The 23,780-nt window shown below is 44.5% G+C and overlaps 2 protein-coding genes across 2 annotated transcripts in view; one reads left to right on the top strand and one right to left on the bottom strand.

The window, feature by feature from the left end:
* The window catches only part of TRUB2 (TruB pseudouridine synthase family member 2), a 40,723-nt gene extending 30,661 nt beyond the window's left edge, over positions 1-10,062 (top strand). The window contains exons 7-8 of the mRNA XM_061604279.1: positions 3,190-3,326; positions 8,814-10,062. Of these exons, the coding sequence (XP_061460263.1) occupies positions 3,190-3,326; positions 8,814-9,163 (487 nt within the window). The 3' untranslated portion in view covers positions 9,164-10,062. The remainder of the gene's footprint in view (positions 1-3,189; positions 3,327-8,813) is intronic.
* On the bottom strand, positions 8,824-22,473 carry SWI5 (SWI5 homologous recombination repair protein). Its single transcript, XM_061604282.1, has 6 exons — positions 22,440-22,473; positions 19,797-19,845; positions 17,932-18,107; positions 15,305-15,420; positions 14,822-14,916; positions 8,824-11,598 (listed from the first exon to the last, which is right to left on the bottom strand). Exons 3-6 carry the CDS (start codon positions 18,064-18,066, stop codon positions 11,534-11,536), a joined length of 411 nt encoding a protein of 136 aa, XP_061460266.1. The 5' UTR covers positions 18,067-18,107; positions 19,797-19,845; positions 22,440-22,473; the 3' UTR covers positions 8,824-11,533.
* Positions 22,474-23,780: the final 1,307 nt, after the last annotated feature.

Genomic DNA, 23,780 nt, shown 5'->3' with positions numbered 1-23,780 from the left:
CCATGTTCTTGACCTCCGGACCCTTTTTCCCTCCACTCCATTCTTCACCACCACTATCCGTTTTTTTTAAAAATAATTGTTTTTTCCACTCCACCCCATCTCACTCTCTGCCTCCTGCCTCATCGCCTCCTATCCACCCACAGAGCATGAGGGAAGAGCGACGCTGTACAGAAGCCCAGTTTGAGGCATATGATTTTCATCCACAAATCAGAGAAGCAGAACACTTACCCCTGCCCCCCCCAAGTAATGCCCAAAAGTAATTTTGGAAACGTTACAATTGCTCCACAAAAGTAGTAAATTACTCCTAGTTCTATTACAATCAAAATGTAAAGGAATTACCCACTCGTTACTCAAAAAGGTGATTCATCACCTTTTTGAGTAATTACAAGTAATTTGTTACTTGTAACTAGTTACTTCCAAGCTCTGATCCCTGCATATAGAAAATTAGTATGTCATGGAGAAGGCTAGGCTTGCTTGAATATTGTTTTTGCTTACTCCATCATGTAAGTCCCCACCTATAGCCTGAAATGGTATAGTCCAAATGGAGGCTTGCCACCTCATTGAGAACTAGCCTGATGCTTCTGCAGCTAGACTTACTTGCTTGTAGCTTTAGAATATGACAGAATATTGCTCTGAGAAAAACTAATATTGCTTTAGCAAAGTGATTATGAAGAAAACTGGTAAAAAGTTGGGAGCTCTGCCCTTGCTCTCTCTAATTTTATATATTAAGGTTTTATTAAAATGGAAACTGTGTAAACATGGGTTGAAACAAGGGAGGTAGACAGCCTTTAGGCACATACCTGTACTGTACATTTTGGATTTGAAGGATAAATAATCATTTGGTGGTTTGTGTGAAGGATCAGCTTGGGTGAGGATATCCTTTCTATGGAAGAGGTCCTGTAGATATTTGGGGTGGGTGGGGGCAGGGAGGATATTAATGTCAGGCTAGTTGGAGACATCTGTAACAACCTAATCAAGTTCTGATTTCTCCATGGAAAACATTTGGGAGGCAGTAGCTATGTCCAGCTGGAAACTTCAAGGGCAAACGTCTGCGCTTCAACTTTCCATGGAAGAGTGTGTGGTATAGAAAACTGAGCCTTGTGTTAAAGCACTGGCCTGGTAGGCATAGGTGACCAGGAATTCCATGCAGGCAAGTGAGCTGGCTGATGGAGGAGAGACAGAATGCTCCATCCGTCCTTAGCATCCACTATAGAAACTAGTGGGTTGAACCCAGAGTACATATACAGCAGGCTGCTGCAAGAGGGTACAGAGAATCATAGAATCATAGAGTTGGAAGGGGCCTTGTAGGCCATCAAGTCCAACCCCCTGCTCACAGCAGGAAATCCACAGCTAGAGCATCTCCCGCAGATAGATGTCAAGCCTCTGCTTGAAGACATCCAGCGAAGGGGATCCCACCACCTCCCTAGGCAGTCGGTTCCATTGCCGAAGTGCCCGTACTGTCAAGAAGTTCCTTCTAATGTCCAATCTGAATCTACGCTCCTGCAACTTAAAACCATTAGACCTAGTCCTACCCTCTGGGGCAGCAAAGAACAAATCTGTACCCTCCTCTATGTGACAGCCCTTCAGGTACTTAAAGAGTGCAATCATGTCACCCCTCAGCCTTCTCTTCACCAGACTGAACATGCCAAGTTCCTTCAACCTTTCCTCATAAGACTTGTTCTCCATACCGGCTATCATCCTCGTCACCCTCTTCTGAACCCGCTCTAACTTGTCTATATCTTTCTTAAAATGAGGCGCCCAGAACTGAACGCAGTATTCCAGATGAGGCCTGACTAATGCAGAATATAGTGGGACTATTACTTCCCTCGACCTGGAAACTATAGCTCTGTTTATGCAGCCCAAAACCGTGTTTGCCTTTTTTGCCGCAGCATCACACTGCTGGGTCATGTTCAACTTGCGATCCACTACAATTCCAAGGTCCTTCTCACACGCACTACTGCTAAGCCGAGTATTTCCCATCCTGTACCTGTGCATTTTGTTTTTGTGGCCTAAATGCAGAATCCTGCATTTGTCTTTATTGAATGTCATTTTATTAATTTCAGCCCAATTTTCTAGTCTATCTAGGTCCCTTTGGATTTTATTCCTGTCTTCCATTGTGTTAGCTATCCCTCCCAGTTTCGTATCATCCGCAAACTTCATAAGGCTTCCCTCCACCCCATCATCTAAGTCATTGATAAAAATGTTGAAGAGTATCGGCCCCAGGACAGAACCCTGTGGCACTCCACTCGAAACCTCCTTCCAGTCCAAAGCAGAGCCACCGACGACCACTCTTTGAGTACAGTTTTCCAACCAGTTGTGAATCCACCTGACAGTATTTCCATGTAGTCCGCATTTGACTAGTTTGCTAATCAAAAGGTCGTGGGGGACTTTGTCAAACACTTTGCTGAAATCTAGATAGATGACATCTACAGCATTTCCACCATCTACTAAGCTAGTGACCCGATCAAAAAAAGAGATGCAGCAGGAAAGTAGCTATTTTGATAGCTCATTTACAAAAATCATGTGAGTCTTGGTCTAAGTTATTAAGGTTGTCACCCTCTGAATGTACCACACTGTAGCTGAGGGCTGATGTGACTGAATGTTCCTTCATGCAAAAAACCCTAAAAATTTTGTACATAGAAAACTAGCAGACAAAGCCTAGACTATTTCCTTTGACAAGCTAGTTTTCTATCTGCAGGGATTTTTGTTTTGTATGAAACAGCATTCAGTCATGTGAGCCCCCAGTTCCAGAGGCACAAGGGCTCAGACCACCCAAGTGATCACGAGGCCTTAAAAACTGAATGACTAAAACCATTATTTATGTCAGAACCTGGCAATTTCATCTCTGGGTCATGATACTAAGGGTCAGCTCACACAATTTTTTGCAAGCATTTCTGATCACCCCAGGGTGTAAAAACATTTTGCGTACTGGGCAGTCATAAATGCAGTCACCAGCAGTGCTCATGAGCTCTGTGACATTCCTCCTGACTTCTACAATTTTGGTGAATGGCTGTTGATTGTAGTTCACAAATGCTGCGTTTTGCCTATAGGAGAGCCATCTGTGAGATAGCAGGATCTGCTTGGGTTGGCAAAATGTATTGTGTGAATGAGTGAAAAATTAGCCCTGCAAATCCAGTAGCAGGGACGTTCCACTTCTCTGATCCATTGTCTCCCTTTGCCTCCTTCCAGGTATGCTAACATTGACTTGAAAACTCAAGAGGCCTACGAGCTGGCTGTGAGAGGGTTAATTCGTCCCATGGAGAAAACCCCCCCTTTGATCACAGCAGTGCGATGTATCCAGTTTGCACCTCCTGAATTCCAGCTAGGTATGGCTAGGGCCATGTTTCAAATATCAAAGCAGATTTCCAGGTGTGGTTTTTTTAAATCAAGTTTCTAGCTCCTATTATTATTAACAGCCTGGATCTCCCCAGTCCCAATATGACATTGTCTTAAAATAATGGGATGGAAGAGGAACCACAGCTCAGTGGTGGAACATGAGGTTTGCACATGCCTTGCCAGCTGCCCGGTTTTATCCAGCAAAGTCTCTGTGCGAATGGAACCCCTTCACTCACTCAACACACTTTCCCCTCCCATGAACCCACCCAAATTTGCTATTGGTGGCGATGGTGGGGTTCCCCCAATTCTCAAGAGGAGATTTACGGGCAGTGCAGAAGATATGCATGGGGAGGGGAGGGGGGCGAGGTTCTGCTCAAATAGAAGTTGTTCTGTTCATGCCGTGAGTTAGCTGGGTTTGCCCCTCAATTCCTGACATTTCCAGTTTTGTTTTGGTTTTTAACGGGTCAGGTAGCTAAGAGAGACCTTTGCCCAAGAGTCCAGAGAGTGCCTCCCTATTCACAGCAGAGAATACTAAGCTAGAGGTCCACACCATACATTTAAAGCACATCTAATGCACATTTAACACGCGACTTCCCCCAAAGAATCATGGGAACGGTAGTTTATTAAGGGTGCTGAGAATTTGTAGCTTTGTGAGGGGAGCCTACAATTCCCAGGATTTCTTCTGTGGGAACCCCGCAAGACAGACCTGAGCTCAAGAGCACTTTCGCCTCCTGTGGTTGTCAGCAACTGGTTTTCAGAGGGTAAATTAATGAATGAGCACAACATGTCCTGTACCTGCCCCCCGTCAAAGCTTACAACACAGCCAAATACCACTCCTGCAGATGATTGCATTGCTCCTGCCATGGAGAAAAATTGCTGTTCCGCATTCCTGCTTCACTACACCAGAGTATAAAGCATTTTCTTGAGCGGGCACTAGGAAACCACCAAGTGGGTTGTTACCCTGCAGTCGCTTGAGGGCAGGAAAAACATAATTGCTCCAAGATGCTTCTGGGTACCCCCTCCCTTGGAGCCTCAGTTCATTTTTCCTGTCTTGCTTGAACAGGACCTGTTTTTTGCAGATGCTCTTCTGGCCTTTGAATCTTCTGAACCTGGTCTGGAAAAGTGTGTGTGTGTGAGCTGAGAGTTTTTTCTTGGAGGAGTGTGTGTCTGGCTACATAGGAAACTATTTCAACTGCTAGTTTAACTGTTACTTTCCCACTACTACTGTTAAGAAACTTTTTGAATTGTTTCCCTTAATCAAATACTATTTAATTGATTTTATTTGAGCCTAAGAATCAATTTCCCACACCGATTGTCTACCCCACTAATCAATCAAGTTCTAATTAATTACCTATCTGATCTCACTTCAAGAATTAAGTTCCCCATTTGATTACTAATTAATTGGAGCCCTTGGCTTTAAGCAACACCAAAATCATTTGAAAGCAGACCTTCAAATTTAAAGCCCCAATATGCCTAAGAATGCAAAGAAAATGGCAGCCAGGGTCCTCATCCATGACCAGGCAGGTGCCCGGAGGGGATGGGGAGAAGGAAATCATAAAGCACGCCAAAGTCAGTAGTGCCCACCATTTTGGAGTTACCTGGCGATAGCAGCGCAACATGTGTTGAATGATCCCACGGTAGCGGAGGCAAGTGTTTGTGCAAGGCCAGAACAGGTCTGTGGTAGTGGCAGTGCGCGAGAAAGCGGAATGGATCCAAAGTTATCCCACAGTAGCGGGGATGAGTGCTAAACAAAAAATGGCAGCAGACAAGGAACAGACTCCACTAGAGAAGCTGTCTAGATCACAAGGGGAGGCCAGTCCCAGACCCACATGACAATTTAATTTTTCCCCTGAGGAAGACACTGGATATTCAGTCTGCTCCCCCTAGCCATTCAGTTAAAACTGGGTTAAATGGTGTGGAGGTTGCTGCCCCTTCTGGCCAGATATTGCAACAACAGCTGCCACCTCTCATCAACAGGGGGTACTACACCACCACCAATAACCCTAAGCATAACCCTATGCTTCCTGATTTACCACTGATGACTGTTTCCTCTGCTGCCACCTCTGGTCAAAACATAGTACAACAATGAGGGTTTTTTTTCACATCTACATTGATCAGACACCTAAAAGAGGCTTTAATGGCTGAGTTGTCAGCTGAATTGTTATCCAATAACATGCCAGTGCCAAATATGCCTATTGATCTGCAGAATGTATCCAATAATGTGCAATCTTTTACAATGGCTTTGTACTGGTACAACCACATTTCTCCTCAGATACCCACAATATCCTTAGGGATCAGGTGAGGTCAAACTCAACAGTATCTAGATCTGTTCATCCACTACTGGAAGATAGATTATTGAAGTATTGTGGTAGTATTCCAGTTACTGAAGAAGTGGAATGGAGCGAGGATTCTGATGTGGAGGAGCAAGTTGGCTTCAGAATCGTACTCAACGAGTGCTTATCAATGATTCCTTCTCAAACTGGGGGGAGGTAATGAGCGGGATACTGCAGGGCTCGATCCTGGGCCCAGTGCTCTTCAACATTTTTATTAATGACTTGGACGAGGAAGTGCAGGGAATGCTTATCAAATTTGCAGATGATACAAAATTGGGAGGAGCAGCTAATATGACAGAAACAAAATTCAAGGGATCTTGATAGGCTGGAGCATTGGGCTGAACACAACAGAATGAAATTTAACAGGGATAAGTGCAAAGTTCTGCACCTAGGAAAAAAACCCCAAATGCACAGTTATAAGACGAGGGATACTTGGCTCAGCAATACTACATGCAAGAAGGATCTTGGGATTGTTGTTGATCACAAACTGAATATGAGTGTAATGTGGCTGCAAAAAAGGCAAATGCTATTTTAGGCTGCATTAACAGAAGTATAGTTTCCAAATTGCGTGAAACATTGGTTTCCCTCTATTCAACACTAGTTAGGCCTCATCTTGAGTGCTGCGTACACCACACTGGACACCACACTTTCAAAAGGATGCAGACAAACTGGAACAGGTTCAGAGGAGGGCAACGAGGATGATCAGGGGACTGGAAACAAAGCCCTATGAGGAGAGACTGAAAGAACTCTGCATGTTTAGCCTTGAGAAGAGAAGACTGAGGGGAGATATGATAGCACTAGTTCAAGTACATGAAATGTTGCCACACAGAGAAGGGCCGGGATCTCTTCTCAATCATCCCAGAGTGCAGGACACAGAATAATGGGCTCAAGTTACAGGAAGCCAGATTTCGGCTGAACATCAGGAAAAATGTCCTGACTGTTAGAGTGGTACAGCAATGGAACCAATGACCTAGGGAGGTGGTGGGCTCTCCAACACTGGTGGCCTTCAAGAGGCAACTGGACAGCCACCTGTCAGGTATGCTTTAAGTTGGATTCCTGCATTGTGCAGGGGGTTGAACTCGATGGCCTTATAGTCCCCTTCCAACTCTGATTCTAGGTTTCCGCATTACTATTCCACAACAGTCATTTTATGCCATTACTTATGAAGGCTATAACGGTGCTAGAATGAAAAGAGCCCTCTTCTGAACCTACACTTACTATGTCATCCAGCGTGGAAATGGCCCTACTTGCTCCCACACTAATGAAGAAAGTAGCTTGGGTGCCCAACCTAATAAAGAAGCTGGTCAAGACGGAATGGCAGGCTCTCTTGCAATCTAACAAATCATTATCATGTACCAACAAGTATTTGTTGTAAACAGCCCAGAGAGCTTTGGCTATGGGATGGTATACAAATGCAATAAATAATATTACATGTTCTATTCAGAAACGATGGAACCCTGAAGTTCCCAGTCGTTGATGCACCTATTTCAGTGTTGGTGTCTAAACGTTTCCTTTCAAAGAATGGGAAAGTCAACTCTGTGACATTATGGAACACAAGTTGGACTTCATGCTTAAATGAGTGCATGAAGCGGTGGCACTTGCACTCAGGGCGTCCTGTACAGCTTCCATTTTCTCCAGAGCATCTATGCTGTGGACAGATGGCATACTCATGGAACTTAACTAAGACCCGGATCGTCTCCAAAAGACAGCTCTCAAGATTTCAAGAGTAGTAGCTTTTGTGGCAGGTGCATCAGTGGATGCAACCCAGTTTTCTTCTCCAGTCCTAGCAGTGGAGATAGTAGCAAGGAGGATTGTATGGCTATGCCATCTGGGACACTGATCCCAATTCACAACTAGTTTTAGCAACCAAACCCTTTGATGGGAAGAAGGGGAAGAAGCATTGAAGGACATACTAGCGGAGGCCAAGGACAAGAAAAATGCAATGCCGACTACAACCCAGAAAAAAAAGGATGTGTCCCTTTGGGCATTCTCAACTGTAGCGTACCTTTCATCCTTCACGCTTCAGGAGCGGAGCACACAACTTCTGTCCCTACAGACCACCTTGGAAATCCCTAAGATTTCAATCTAGAGGACAACAAAATTCAAACACCCAATTTGCCAATGCCTCAACCTCAAGATGAGGAAAGCAACAAAAGAACTTCTGACTTAAGTTCTTTTCAGGTAGGGAGTCAGCTGATGAGGTTCTACCACAGATGGAAGTCCAGTGTCGGACAACTGGGCCAAGGACACGATATGTTACATTTACAAGATAGAATTTCAATCCTTGCCCCCAGTCCAATTCCTAGCAGCTGGAGACCAGAATGGATTTTAATCGGGATTTCTAGTGGCAATTGCAGTGGAAGCATTTGCTGTCTCCCCGGTAAACTCAAGGTCTTCAGTCACCTCTATTTTGAGAGTAAGTGCAATGGGTAGTGTCAGGTTGGGTGAAGAGACACAGGTTCAAATCTCCATTTAGTGGTTAAACTCCCTTGGGCTGGTCATTCACTCTCAGCCTAGCCTAGCCCAAGCTATCACCCCAGGGTTATTGTGAAGCTGATATACCGGGGAGTGGTACATGTGTGTGTGTATGTATTCAGGTGTGCTGCTCTGAGATCCTTAGGGGAAAAGTGAGATAAAAATGTAACATATCATTTCAGAGAGCAGTAATTTCAACTTCTAAGTTATGTTTTGGCTTTGATTCAGCACACAGCCCCCACCCAGTGATGTGGGGCAGAAAGTTTTCCAGGGCTTTGTCTGTGGGAAAGGTTTTATCTCATAAGGACATAAGTAACAATTAATGGATGCCAACTGCAAATACGTAAGGCAAGCTTGGCAATTTCAAAGGGTTGCATCCAACTCAGTTCTACTCACTGAAATGAAAGGACCTATGTTAGTCATGTGTTCATTTCAGTGGTTCTACTCTGAGCAGAAATGAGTTGGCTATAACTCCAAGTATTTATTTTTGTTTACAAAATGCAAGTAAAATTAGTATGCTATGTTAGATTACTCTCTAGCATCTAGGGCATCAGAAAATTTTCTAGTGCAAATTACCCTATGGAAATTACATGGACAATTCTCCAGAAAATTTTCCAGGAAACCCCCATCACTGCCTCCACCAACTGACAATTGTTTCTGTCTCCTTAGAAATCCACTGTTTGCATGAGACTCAACAATACCTCCGGAAGATAGTTCACGAGATTGGTTTGGAGATGAAGTCAGTTGCTGTCTGCACACAAGTGAGACGGATACGAGATGGTGTTTTCACGGTGGACGATGTCCTCTTAAGAACACAATGGAACCTACAGAACATCCGGAATGCAATCCTGAAGTCCAGGCATAAAGTAGAAACTGAGATCCAAAATAACCTGGTTCATGAGGAAGCCAGCACTGATTATGAGAGAGAGAAAGAGACTAGAGCAGGCTCAGTTGTAGACAGCACGCAGGTGAGGGAGAGGGAAGATGCCTTGCCTGCAAGCTCAGTGGTAAAATGGTGAGTATCTTGTAGCACTTGGAAAGTGGTGAAGTGCAGGCAAGGAAAGCGCCCTGGAACTCTCCACCTTAACTGCTTTGCACTTGAAGCTTGCTGCCCTGTCATGTGCTATTCGATAAAACTGCTTTAAGGAAGACTGACAAAACATGCCCAGCTTCAGGTGCAGTTCAAGGTTTTCTGTTGAAGCTTGAATGTTTCAGCAAGAGGATATGTGGAGCCAGTTAGTTCGCGGCATAAAGCAACAGCCTGGTTGTTACTTAGATGCATCTCAAAAAACAAAACACCCATCTGTGAATTCCCACTGAGATACGATGCTTTATTATTCCTATCACCATGATAACATTTCTGAAACTCATTTTATTATACGTTTATTATTAAATGCAAGCCTGAATGCTTGATTTGTGCTCTGTGTGTGTGTGTGCATAAGTGAGAGCAAGAAAAAGTCACAAAATTCTGACATCACTCACAGTTAAGGGAATGCCTTGGTAATGATGGCTGAATTTACAAAACCATGGTTTGCAATAAGCCTGCAATCTAGGATCAGAAATCATAGCTTGGTTTCCAAACCATGATTTCTGCTAACTGTGGTTTGGTGTGATGCCTGAATTGGCAAAGCAAAGTTACTGCCATGGCTCTACCTTTGGAGGCTGCCGCGCCCATAAAAACTGCAAGGGCAAAGTGAAAGCAGACAAGCAGTTCTAAGCTACAGGTTCTAAAACTTAGTTGGTACAAACTGAGATTTTGTACGTCTGGAAGTTTCCGCTGCATCATTTCTCTCCTTAGTCACTTTTTTTTTATCCTTCCGGGTTGCAGCCTGGGCAGTTGCTGCTTGAAGCGATTGATGGGTTGGATATTTGAAGGAAGCACAGTGAAAATTCAAGTAATAATAAATAAGTGCCAAAACTGGCGTGTGGAAGTCATTTTAAGAGTAACTCTGGTTACGTAGAAAAATAGAAAAAAATACTATAATCCCATTCAGCCTGAGAACCCCTGGGATTAAAAATGGAAATCTGCAATCTAATCATTATACCCTATGCATTCTTTGTTCCTGGACATTTGTGCTGAAAGCCCTAAATTGCTTGCATTGTTTGATAGAAGTGGCAACCAGTGCAATTTAAAACCACAGTTGTCAACAAGGACTGTACTGGGACTCTACCCCCTTGTAGGAAAGAGCAACTCCTTCAGTTTACAAGCCCACTGCTATTCTTCCCTCAAATGGCTTGGCCTATAGCTCCCATCATCCCTAACCATTCGGCACACTGGCTGAGGCTTACAGGAATTGGAATCTAGCAACATCTGGAGCCCACTAGGTTAGGGAAGACTGCCCTAGAGATCAATATGCAAAGGTTTCAGTCTTGCAAGAGTGTGATCATTTTAACAGAATACTGTTACATACTGACTTCATCTCAATAATGGCGGAAGGCACAAATTAGTACAGACCAGTGCTTTTAACATTTATTTCCAAACAACTGAGGCTATATCTAGCTTTGTTACAACAATCTACTCACCAACATACTAGATATATAAAGCTTTCACAGACAAGTTGGTCTTCTAGGATTGTATCCAACTTCAGTTCTAAACAGAGTAGACCCACTGAAATTAATGTGCCTGTTAGTCATGCCCATTAATTTCAATGGGTCTGCTATGAGTATGATTAGCATTGGCTACAATCCCTAGTCAGCTTCCTTCCTCTAGCCCCCCATTTACTGGTAACATGTTCAAGTTCAGTTTCTCAGTCGCATCTACTTCCTCTGTGCACATGCGGTTGCACCCAACTAAGTAGACCCACTGAAATTAATGGAACAAAGTTAGTCATGTCCATTATTTTCAAGGGATCTACTCTGACTAGGAGTAGCACTGGACACAACCCATGCTATCTCCCCCACCCCATTACTGCAAAAAGCTCTAATTTCAACATACTGTGACAGAGGCAGCAACAGGAAAGGGATTGCTAAAATGTACGAACAGAGAGCACCACCCTCAAACATACTCTCTTTACTCAACTTTTGAACTGCAGAAGCTTCTGTTTAGCCCATTCAGGTGCACACTTGGCACACAGAAACAGATTGGATACTGCACTGGGACTCAAATACCCGAGCCTGCTTCCATGAACCACCAGACTGTAACAGAGAGCCAGGGAATCCAGTGCAGACTCCTGCAAGAGAGTCACAACTTGAATAGTTAATGCAGGGAACAGCCTTTTCCCAACACGCAGTAAATAATTGAGCTCAACAGCTTCTCCATCCATTATATAAGAAAAGGGTTAAACCATTGCTCCATCAAGTGCTTCCTGGAAAATCCCAAACTTGCAGTACTTGTGTTCTCACCATTTGGGACTTCGATAGTCTAGAGGCTGCAGTGTCCCACTTCTCTTCTAGTCGTTCACATCCAAGTCGAATTCAGGATACAGCTCCCTTGTGGTGACTCCTCTGATCACCGCTAGAAGATTTGGGGAGGGGGGGGGAACCACAGATAAGGCAATGGCTGAGGATATGTCCAACATTACAACTCCTGTTGCTCCCATAACTGTCTCCCATAAATCATTGCACTGGCTCTGGTTACTGTTTGTATCGCTGTCAGAAGAGGAATAGTTCTCCATCCCAGTGAGATCATCTCAGATGATCTCCTTCTCATTCTTGACTTACAAACTGCAGAATGCAGGGTTGAAAGCTCCCCCCCACGAAAAACTCCCCAAAAATACAAAACAAAGCACCACCAGAGAGAGGTTCTATCCCTGCCTTGTGCCTGCTGCGCTAGTATTCCATTACTAGGGCATTTTCAACATGCGATCACGCATCTGCTGTCTGCAGTGGAAGAGTGAATTCTACCACCTAGGAACATTGGAGGCCACCTTATGCTGAGACAGACTCCTGGTCCATCTAGCTCAGTACTGTCTACACTGACTGGCAAGGGCTCTCCAGGATTTCACAATGCTCCAAGAGGAGTTAAGGTGCATGTATAAAACACAAAATAAAATATAAACATTTCATTTTCATTGGCGGCCACTTGTGGCCGAGTAAGATTGTCTTCCAAGAGAACGTCTTTAACGGTGGGTCCGTAAGTGACTGTGGAGGCCAATTCTGGACCCACACAGCCTCCCACAGTGAGGACACAGGTTTCCAGATGGAAGATGGTCGCGATGAGGATTTGCTTGACGTGCCTTCCGCTTAGCTCGTTTGTCCCTTTCGCCCTGTACTCGTGCTTCTTCAAACTCCATAGCACCTTTGATAATAGCCGACCTCCATTTGGAACGTTCATGGGCCAAGACTTCCCAGTTGTCGAGGTTCATGTTACCTGTTTTTAGATTTGCTTTGAGAACATCTTTAAACCTCTTTTGCTGTCCACCGATATTCCGTTTTCCATCCTTAAGTTGGGAGTAAAGAAGCTGCTTTGGAAGACGGTGATTAGGCATTTGAACATGGCCGGTCCAGCGAAGTTGATGTTGAAGGATCATTGTTTCAACACTGGTAGTCTTTGCTTCTTCCAAAACGCTAACATTAATCCGTCTGTCATCCCAAGTAATTTGCAGAATTTTCCGGAGGAAGCATTGGTGGAATCTTTCAAGAAGTCGGGAGTGGCATTTAATACACCTATATTGTACTTCATCTTGCATAGGCATTGATTTATTACCATCTGCAGAATTTTATGGCTCTGTTGTTTTTTTGTATTTCACCTTATGTGGGCATTGATTCAATACCACATGCAGAATTCTTTTTATGTGTACTATATGTATGTATATGTGTTTTTATAATATATGTCCATTATATGTTTATATCTTATTTTATGTTTCATACATGCACCTTAACTCCTCTTTGAGCATTGTGTGTTTTTTGTTAAGGTCAACTTTAACTTTCCAGTCCCCGTTGTTGTTTCTCCCGGGTTTCAGAGAGGGGACACTTCCCAGCTCTGCCTGGAGATGCTGCCAGGGACTGAGCCTAGGACCCTTTGCATGCAAGGCCCTGTTGCCTTGTGTAGACCCGGCTGCAGATCCAGAAGGAGAAAGGGATGGGCTTCCGTTTCAAAATGTGCTGCAAAAGGAGCTTCTCTTGAGCACAGCAATGCCTCCAAGAAACTCAAAACAGCATACATGCCCCCCCCTCCCCATTTTATCCTCACAACAACCCTGGGAGGATAAAATGGCATCCCCAGGCAGGGCCTGACTCTGGGCTTCAGTTTAAAAAGTCTCTAGCCCTCCTAGAAAGACAGTTGAAGCAAACTGTGCAAGTACCCATCTAACCTACAGTATTTCTATTAAATGAGCCAGCCTAGCTGCTCCCACCTGTCAATGTGTCAGCTAATGAGTGAAGTTAGAGCTGTGATTGATAAGTGAGTTGTCTGAACACCAGGCAGTAGGAATCCTTGGGGTCCTAAACAGCTTGTTTTCCCCTCCCCTTTAGTGCTCTTTTCCTGCTTTTGTGGGTTAAAGAATCACACCCCCCCCCAATGGCAAATGCAAAATGTGAAATCTTTGGAACGTGGCTCAGTTAGGCATGTGTCCTGGGTGGTCAGGAGCTGATGTCCAGGCACTCCTTAAGAATTTACTGTATTCAACTTGTAGTACAACGGTACATGTGTCTACTTCAGAAGTAAGTCTCTTGTGTTTAGTGAGATTTACTTCCAGGAAAGTGGGTACAGGATGGCAGCCTAGGTTTTAGTTTAGGATTGGCATTGGGGAAAACTGAATGTCCGCGATCAGAACCAGCAGGACATAGCTGACTTCCCATGGTAAACACAAGGTTGGGCGGGGGGGGGGGGGAGGACAAGCAGCAATGACTGTACTCTCTCTAAATTTGAATTATGCCATGCCCCTCATGGCAGCCATGTTGTGTTATGCCACGACACCCACAGCAATTTGAGACATGTCCTCTGGTCCAAAAAGCTTGGCGACCCCTGGGATAGGCTGAGAGGTGGCGACCATTCCAAAGTCATCCAATGATAGGGTTGCCAGGTTCATGGCCTGAGACTGATTCTGTATCTTTAGGAGAAGAAAAAGTCAGCCAAGTGCAGGTGTTCTTGCAACACTGTAATGGGAAAAACCACAAGGTAGAATTCTCCCTTCCCCCTGCACAACTTTTAAAGATACGGAAGACCTCTTGGAAGCTGAGCCTGGCAACCAAGAGGTCTTCTGTATCCTTAAAAGTTGTGCAGGGGGAAGGGAGAATTCCACCTTGTGGTTTTTCCCATTACATGGTTGACTTTCTCTTCTCCTAAAGATACAGGATCAGTCTCAGGCCATGGACCTGGCAACCCTATCCAATGAGCTTCCTGGCTGAGTACGGAGTGAACCCTAGCCTCCAGGTCCCAGTCCAACACTCTACCCCAGCCAAAATGCAAAGGTGCATGGAGACTACAGACAGGATTCCTGCTGAATCACAACACTGCATTCAGCCATGTTAGCAGAGTGGGGCTAAAGCAGAGATGGAGCACCTGTGGCCCTCCTCCAGATATTATCCCATCAGCCCCAGCCAATATGCCCAATGGTCAGGGAGGACGGGAGCTGCAGTCTAGCAACAGATTCCCCATCCCTGGACAAGAGCAACAAAATCTAACAAGGAAGCCTCTCTAAATGGCAAAGTTGTGTCAGGACTCCCTCGAAAGAGGGGCGTTTGAAGAGAGAGGTGTGCATCTGCCCAGCATGCAAGATTCCTCAGCCTGATCTTACCCAGCCTGCCTAAAAGCATTTGTCCACTGTCTTTTATCTCATTGTATTCATGGAGCAGAGAAATGTGGTCTTCTAATTCTTCCAAGCTGTATCCCCTGTAAGAGCAAATTCAGAAAGGTCAAAGTGGCACAGGGCATCATCATCATCATCACTGTTATTATTTTATACAAACAGGCTACCTGAGCAGGATCAGTAATAAAACACACACACCTTCCGCTCCACTCCCTAGCCTTTAATGATCCTTCTGCCCTCGTAACTCCAATACTGGCTACTCAGAAGTAAGCTCCATTGGGTTCACTGGGACTTACTCCCAGGTGAGTGTGTATTGGACTGCAACCTAAGTTAATTTTGTCCCCTCCTAAAAGAAGTTTTGGTAAAAACAGCAGCCACCCACGTCAGAGGGCAAGTTCCGCTTCTCCAGATGCTGGAGCACTTTTAAATGCAGATGTTACGCTGCCCCATCAGAACTGGCCAAACACATACTCAGCTGATAACTGCGCTATTTCCTGATCCAGAGCAAGGTCTTTGCGTTTCAGCACCTCAATTTCACGCTGCAGAGTGTCCTTATTGGCTGGCTGGCAGGCTGTCGGAGACGGAACCTGTTGAGCAAAGAGAGCGATTAACCTTTCACTCTCCTAGCACTGGTCAAGATGCCGAGAGCCTTCAGTAAAAAGGACTTCATGAATGTAACCTGTCAATTTCTGTGATGGGGAGAAGATCACACCACAAAAGTGGCATATAACCAAATCGGCCAGCCCTGTGTGGCATATAACTTCTGCCAAGGAAGTCTAATCCAGGAGCTGCAGGAGTTCAGTCTCTCCAGTTTTCTTGACTATATCAGAATCCTAGCAATCCTAGCTTTTATTCTGTAAAAAGCGATGAGTTTTGATCTCCCAAGTCCTCACACAGAGATGTCTTTAAAATGTCATAAACTGTGGAATAGGCCACTTTGGATGTCAACACCACCCTGCAAATCTCATCTGACCACTAATGCTCTGAGTATATTTACAAGTTTGGCATTTTCTAGGAGAGCTAGTTTAAGAGTTTCAGAAATGCTGGTTTAAATTCAACTTAAACAAGTTTATTATTGTTCCTCTGATTGATGAACCACTTCCTACGAGGCATCCTGAAGTGATTTACAGTACAATAAAAGCATATATAAAGCAACTATATATAGTATAAAACCAGTAACGGTCTAATTTTAAGGATAAAAAGTAATACAGATACATTGTATTAAGCAATGTGTTATATAGCACTCACATGAGTTAAAACTACAGTTAGACAAATTCATGGAGGATAAGGCCATCAGTGGCTGCTGGTCATGATGGCTGTATTACCTCCAGAATCAGAGGCAGTATCCCTCTGGATACCAGTTGTTGAGGATCATGAATGAGAGAGCTTTTGCGCTCTTGTCTTGCTTGTGGGCTTCCTATAAGCAACCGATTGGCCACTGATCAGGCCTTTAGCCTGATTCAGCTGCACGGCTCCTCTTATCATATTCTGGTCATTAACTTTTAGAGAGGGTTCTACACTTTCAGACTTCCCAGATCATCAACTCCCGGTGTCTCCTTCCTCAAGTCTGACACACACATCACAAACTCCCGACAGAGTCCCTGGTTCAAAAGAAAAGGCACACTGCTATTTCACAAATTATGGTCATATAACACAGTGTAATGATGTAATCTGGGGAACCTATGGCCCTCCAGATGTTATTGGACTACAACACCCATCATCCCTGATCATGTTGGTGGTCCTCCGTAGCTCGGATGCACGGCTCGTATCCACCAGGAGCCATGTGTTCAGTATTGTGGGCCCAATTTTATGGAGCTCCTTTCCAATTGAGGTCAGACAGGCCCTCCCCCTGTTGAACGTCCGGCGCCTACTGAAGACTTTCTGAATACCAGCAGGCATTTTAATTTCTAATGTTATAGTTTTAACTGATTGTTATTTTCATTGTGTTGCATTCCTTGTACATTAGTAATTAAATGATATATACATTTAAATAAATAGAATAAAAATAAGTATCTAGAGGATCCCAGATTCCCCATCCACAGGTGGTCCCACTACTGACATAAGTGATGGTACAGAAAATGGAAGCAAGAAGAGGAATCACTGGGCATATGAAAACAAAGAATGATGACTCTGGAAGTGCTTACTTGGGTTCATTTATCCCAGAAACAAAAGCCTACCACCACAAGGCCCCAAGTCAATTTTCCAGCTGAAAATAAGACTGAAATAGATTCAAAGTTTCATATTCAATTTAGAGGTGGCGATACAGCCTGGCAGGCTGACCCTGAACATTTATTTATTTATTTATTTAATTCAATTTCTATACCGCCCATAGCAAGCTCTGGGCGGTGCACATCAAGTAAAAACACAGCAAATACAATTTAAAACAACCTGGTCATCAGATTACAATTTAACTGTCTGTTAGAACATTAAGTACAAAATACTAAAATATTAAAAATGTTAAAAAAAATGTTAACATGTTAAAATGCCTGGGCAAAGAGGAAGGTTTTCACCTGGCGCCGAAAGGATAGTATTGTAGGTGCCAGGCGAACCTTGTCAGGAAGGGTGTTCCAAAGTTCGGGGGCCACCACCGAGAAGGCCCTCTTTCTTGTAATCGCCTTCTGGGTGTCTCTATAAGTAGGCACTCGGAGGAGGGCCTTCGCTGTTGAGCGCAGTGTACGGGTAGGTTCATATCGGGAGAGACGTTTCATCATGTATTGCGGGCCCGTGCCGTGTAAGGCTTTATAGGTTAAAACCAGCACTTTGAATCGGGCCCAGAAACATATAGGCAGTCAGCGCAAGTGGGCCAGAATCAGTGTTATATGCTCTGACCACTTGGTCCCAGTTATTAATCTGGCCGCTGCATTCTGCATGAGCTGCAGTTTTCGAACCGTCTTCAAGGGCAGCCCCACGTATAGTGCATTGCAATAGTCCAATTTCGAGGTTACCAGAGCATGAACAACTGAAGTAAGACGTTCCCTGTCCAGATATGGGCGTAGCTGGGCCACCAGCCTAAGTTGGTAAAAAGCACTCCGTGCCACCGAGGCCACCTGCGCCTCAAGTGACAAGGACGGGTCCAAAAGGACTCCCAAGCTGCGCACCTGCTCCTTCAGGGGGAGTGTAACCTCATCCAGAACAGGTCGAACATCCATCATCTGGTCAGGGGATCCATTCACTAACAGCATCTCAGTCTTGTCTGGATTGAGCTTCAATTTGTTCGCTCTCATGCAGTCCATTATCGCAGCCAAGCATCGGTTTAGCACCTTGACGGCCTCACCTGAAGAAGATGAAAAGGAGAAGTAGAGCTGCGTATCATCAGCGTACTGATGCGAACGCACTCCAAAACTCCTGATGACAGCACCCAGCGGCTTCATATAGATGTTAAAGAGCATGATCCCTGCGGAACTCCATATTGGAGCGCTCAGGGCGTCAAGTAGTGCTCCCCAAGCACTACTTTCTGGAGGCGACCTGCTAGATAGAAGCGGAACCACTGCCAAGCAGTACCTCCAACTCCCAAATCCACAAGCCTCTCCAGAAGGATACCATGGTCGATGGTATCAAAAGCCGCTGAGAGATCAAGGAGAATCAACGGGGTTACACTCCCTCTGTCTTTCTCCCGACAAAGGTCATCATACAGGGCGACCAAGGCTGTCTCCATGCCAAAACCGGGCTGGAAACCCGATTGAAATGGATCCAGATAATCGGTCTCATCCAAGAGAGCCTGGAGCTGGGATGCAACCACCCTTTCCAGAACCTTGCCCAGGAATGGCACATTTGCTACCGGCCTGTAGTTATTCAAATTTTCAGGGTCCAGGGAAGATTTCTTCAAAAAGTGGTCTCACCACCGCCGCCTTAAGACAGTTCGGGACCACCCCCTCACATAGAGAGGCATTAATCACTTCCCTGACCCAGCCGGCAGTGCCATCCCTGCTAGCTTTTATTAGCCAAGAGGGGCAAGGATCTAATACAGAGGTGGTTGCACGCACCTGTCCAAGCACCTTGTCCACATCCTCAAGCTGCACCGATTGAAACTCATCCAACAAAACATGACCAGACTGTGCTCTGGAGACCTCATTTGGTTCAATTGCTGTAACATTAGAGTCTAAGTCCTGACGGATGCAAGAGATTTTATTCTGGAAGTGCTTGGAAAATTTGTCGCAGCATGCTTTAGAAGGTTCAATCACGTCCTTAGGGGCAGAGTGTAAAAGCCCCTTGACAGTTTGAAAAAGCTCCGCTGGACGAGAGATAGAAGATTGAATAGAGGCAGTGATGTGTTGTTTCTTTGCTGCCTGCACTGCCCCAAAATACGTCTTATTATAGGCACTCACCAGTGCAGAGTTGCATTCGTCAGGAGTCCGCCTCCATCTGCACTCAAGCCATCTCCTATATTGTTTCATGCATACTTGGAAGAAAACTCACAGAGTTCAATGGGACTTACTCCCAGGTAAGGGTGCATAGGATTGCAGCCGGAATAAGCATTGGGTTTTGGATACCTCTGCAGCTCAAAGTGATGTTTGGACTCCATCCAAAGTCGGACTGTAGGTCACCCAGAAGAACCTCCCCCTACTGTTTTTGTTGTTATTATTAAATGTATTGCCTGGCCTTCAACCCAAAAGGTCCCAGGGCACACCACAAGAATATAAAATGCAACATTAAAAACAGTTTAAAACAAATTAGAGCCACAGCTACAGAGGGTCCTAAAATATAAATCTCTCCAGTGTTAAAGGCCAGGTGTCAAGTTGCTATATGCCAGGAGTGGAGAACCTTTGGCCCTCCAGATGTTGCTGAACTACAACTCCCATCAGTCCCAGTAGGCATGGCCAATGGCCAGGGGGGATGGGAACTGTAGTCCAGCAGGAGGGCCAAAGGTTCCTTATACCTGCTATCTGCTGATGCTTAGGCTGAAGGAGTATTGTTCTGTAGAAGAAATGGCAGGAAAGAGGCTTCTGCATGGTCAGACACTTACTGGAGATTTGAAACTTGCATTGCAGTTTCTCTGGGTCCCAACAGGTGTCCTGAGTTTTAAAGGAAGAAAATACATAATAATTTAAAAATTTCTCAAGCCACAAGACCAGTCAGCACAAACAAGCCACTTTTCAGGTTGTTGATCAATTGGTGAATATTGGAAGGACTATCTAATGTGTAACTCAGAGCTGCAGCAGGCGCAATGCTGGCAATGTGATCAGATCTCAACAACATTTTTGTTGTATAAATAGTTCAAAGCCGCCAGGGGGAGGTCAGATTTTAATCAGAGCAGCCACACCGGGGGGGGGGGGGAGCTTAACTCTTTTCTGATACACTTTTTCTGGGTGCTTCACCTCCCAGCTGCTATGAACCCTGCAGCAAAAGAGCAATGACAAACAAGCCCAAATGATGTAGGCACCCGTATATTTTTCCTGAGGGGCTAACAGCAGTAAGGGGATGGGAATTTAAACCCAGAAAATGGCAATGCATATAAGTGGGGAGGTTAACATAATCTTAATTAACGACACACATGTAAAACATTTTTTTTGTTAGTGTCAGGAGATCTGATCGCAAATCTCCTGCACTGTTTCTGGCTCATACCTCAAGAGAGGAATATATCTACAAAAAGGTGTCCTTTTTCTGTAGGATATAATATTCCTTTATAGCCCTGGCCACCTAATTGCACCTACTTTTGAAAGGCTGGAAATCTAAGTCTCCCCAGCACATTAAAAACGACTGAATTACTTTATAAAGATCTGGGGGCAAAAGGTGGTTCCTTATATTGCAAATGGGTCATTCAGATCTGATTTCTTTGTGTAAGCACTTTTGGCATGTTAACTTCCACACATCCCTGTTTTAACAGTCATTTCTCCACTTGCCTTTCACGCCAGTGGGCGGAGCTTGGCGATGTGTGGGTGTGTTATTTTGCCCCTCCCCTCAAACACTTCTTCTTAACCCTCCACTAGCTTGTTCCATTCTGGGCATCTGCACAGCTATTTCTGTACCTGCGTGCCCACACTTTGTAAAGAAAAAACTTACACAAAAGCAAAAGTCACCAGCCTTAGTTATCATGTTTTACAACGGACAAAATGGAGGCTTGTACTTGGGTGGCGAGGGTGGGGGGAAAACACACAATATTGAATGCTGGAGGATTCAGGACCGACAAAAGAAAGGACCTCTTCATGCAGAGCAGAGTTAAACTTTAAATTCACACCCACAGGAGGCAGTGATGCCCACCATCTTGGATGCCTTTAAAAGAGGAACAAACAAATATATAGAGGATAAGGCTATCAAATGGCTACTAGCCATGATGGCTATGCTCTGCCTCCACAGAAAGAGGCAGTATGTTTCTGAATACCAATTCCCAGAAACCGGAGGAGGGGAGGGCGCTCTTGGCTCATGACCCGCTTGTGGGCTTCCCGGTTGGCCACTCTGAGCACACGATGCTGGACTACATGGATCATTGGCCTGATCCAGCAAGATTTTCTTATAGTCTTAATATTCATTTCCATTTTTTAAAATATTGAAGTATTTAAAAATACTTGGATATTTTTTTTAAATGCTCTATGCATGTACTGTGATTACAGTCTCTTGAGATAATCCCCCTCATGTATGGAGATCTTGAGAAAACAGCTCCTCTGAACTGGGTTGCTGAAATCTGAGCATGCCTTCACCATGTGGCAATCAGTGGAAATAGGGATGTGTATATCCTTCAGGCTGCCAGAAACAAAAACGGCGGTGTTGTGCTCACATGAGGAGCAAATGGAAGTGATACAGGCCACCCACCAAAACACTGCCAGACAAGTGACAAACCGTCTACCAAAACTATTGCACTAAGAAGCTTCCACACCAACAGCTGCTGCAGATCTAGATTATGGTTATTTTTCACATAGCAGATTTTCTGCTGTAGGAAATCTAGATTAAATGTAAAAAAGAAAAGCAGAGGCTGGCATTTTGATGATGATGTTGTGTGCAAAAAATGGGGTGGGGAATGGGCACCAGTGATACCTGCTTGAATACCTTTTTTATTTATTTAACAGGATTTATATACTGCTTAACCATCAAACCCTCTAGGTGGTTAACATATGCTAGCTCAATGAAGGAATGGAAAATACTACAAATAAACTATGTTTAAATATGAACCAGATTACAGCCTTTGAAAGAGTCAGCGAATATTAGTTAAAGATTCATCCCAGGATAATCTGCAGATCAGGGCTTTAAAACATCTCCATCCTTTACATTCATGCATCCACTAAACCTCCAAATGTGAAGTGTGATCTACAGATGCCGCAGAGTGAGAGGTCCCCTCCAGAATGCAATCCTACATTAAAACAAAATAAAAAAGGAGTTCCCTACAAAGTAGAAAAGTAGCACATCAGGGAGCAATGGTTACACTCAGCCTGTCCCCTGCTGTACTAGTTTTCTATTTGCAGGGAGCTTTAAAAAATAAATAAGGGAGCATTCCAAAGTTATATCTCCCACCTTAGTAGTGGTATATCTATTCTACAACTTCAGAACTGTACCCACAAGAGCAAACCAAGCCAAAGCGACAGACACTAGTGAGTTTCCATTCATATGCTGCTTTCCTCCCCAAGGATGAGAGACAGGAGGAGAATCCTAATGTCAGGATCGAGTCCACTCTTACCTCCTCAAGAAGGGCCTAGGTGAGGGGACCCCCATTACTCCTGGGCTCGGCTCCCACCCCCTATTCAAGGGGGTCGTGGCTTCTGGTTTATCCAGAGCGCCTTGCAAGTTGCGAGACAGAGGGGCAGATCCATCAACTTCCTTTTCCTTTTGCATGCTGGGATTTGTAGTCGGTAAACTCGCTCTTTTTGTTCCTGCAGGGCATTTTGGGACTTGCATCTGTCATGAGCACGTTGCCCGCTGGGGTTTGTAGTCTTTGAATGCAGGGTTCTTTCCAGCTTGCTCGTTTTAAGGATCTGGATTATTATTAAATTTCGGAGGGTCTGGTTTTATTTAGTATTGTTCTTTTGAATGCTTCTTTGTTACTAGCGTGTTTTACATTTTTTGCATGTTTTATACTGCTTGTAAATCGCCTTTGTAAAAAGCCTGTTAATCATCATCCCTGAAAGCTGTAAAATAAGGAGAATTTGGGTGGCATCCAACGCACTCGTTCCGTTAGCGCACAGATTTCTATTTTCCCAATGGAACTCTCCCCCCCCTCCCCAAATCTGCTCCGGAGGGTTGGGATTTAGGGGGCACTCAGGGAGAGAAGAGGAAGGGGGACAGGAAGTTCTGTTGCACAACCCAAACCCCTTGCGTTTACAAATCAATACATTTTTTTAAAAAAATGAGAATGAAGTGCATTGACTTTTCCTTAATACAAGCAGACGTGGAGATGCAATCCAATCCATGTTGACTCAAAGTGCCACCGAGTTACATGGGACTTACTCCCATTCAAATATGTGTATATCGGCTCTTCACATGAGGATTGGCCAGAACAGAACCTGCTGGGAGGAAGGGCGGGATATAAATCAAATAATAAATAAACAAATAAATAAAATTATGGAGATGGGACAGGGCCATCCACCTACCAGGTCCATAGACCACAAGCAGAAATCCAAAGGCTGCCCCACAGATAAAGAGTACTACAGAACCCTTGGAGAAATAATTACTTGATTGAATTAAGGGAATTATTTATAGACTGTAGTAAAAACAGAAATGTAGATCAAGGTCGTACCCCTGGACAACTTGCAAACGCCTGCGTTAGAAAGCTATACCCACTGCCCGCATATGTCACTATGTCTGCTGATAGTGTACATTCCTGCCTGGCCAAGATAAGTCTTTTCTCTGTGTAAGCCTTTGTGATCTGCAAAGAAAACCATATAAAAGGGGAAAGCAGAAAGGGGGGGCGCGACCCATGTTTCACCCTTTGCTGTGAAATGTATGTGTTTTGCCCTACTGCAGTAGCTATTGAATAAATGCTTTGAACTCGCTGCTACTTGGTGGGCTTTTTTCTCTACCC

Source organism: Rhineura floridana, chromosome 20 (assembly GCF_030035675.1).
Source record: "Rhineura floridana isolate rRhiFlo1 chromosome 20, rRhiFlo1.hap2, whole genome shotgun sequence".
Taxonomy (NCBI): Eukaryota; Metazoa; Chordata; class Lepidosauria; order Squamata; family Rhineuridae; genus Rhineura; species Rhineura floridana.
This window is presented reverse-complemented; position numbering and strand designations above follow the sequence as displayed.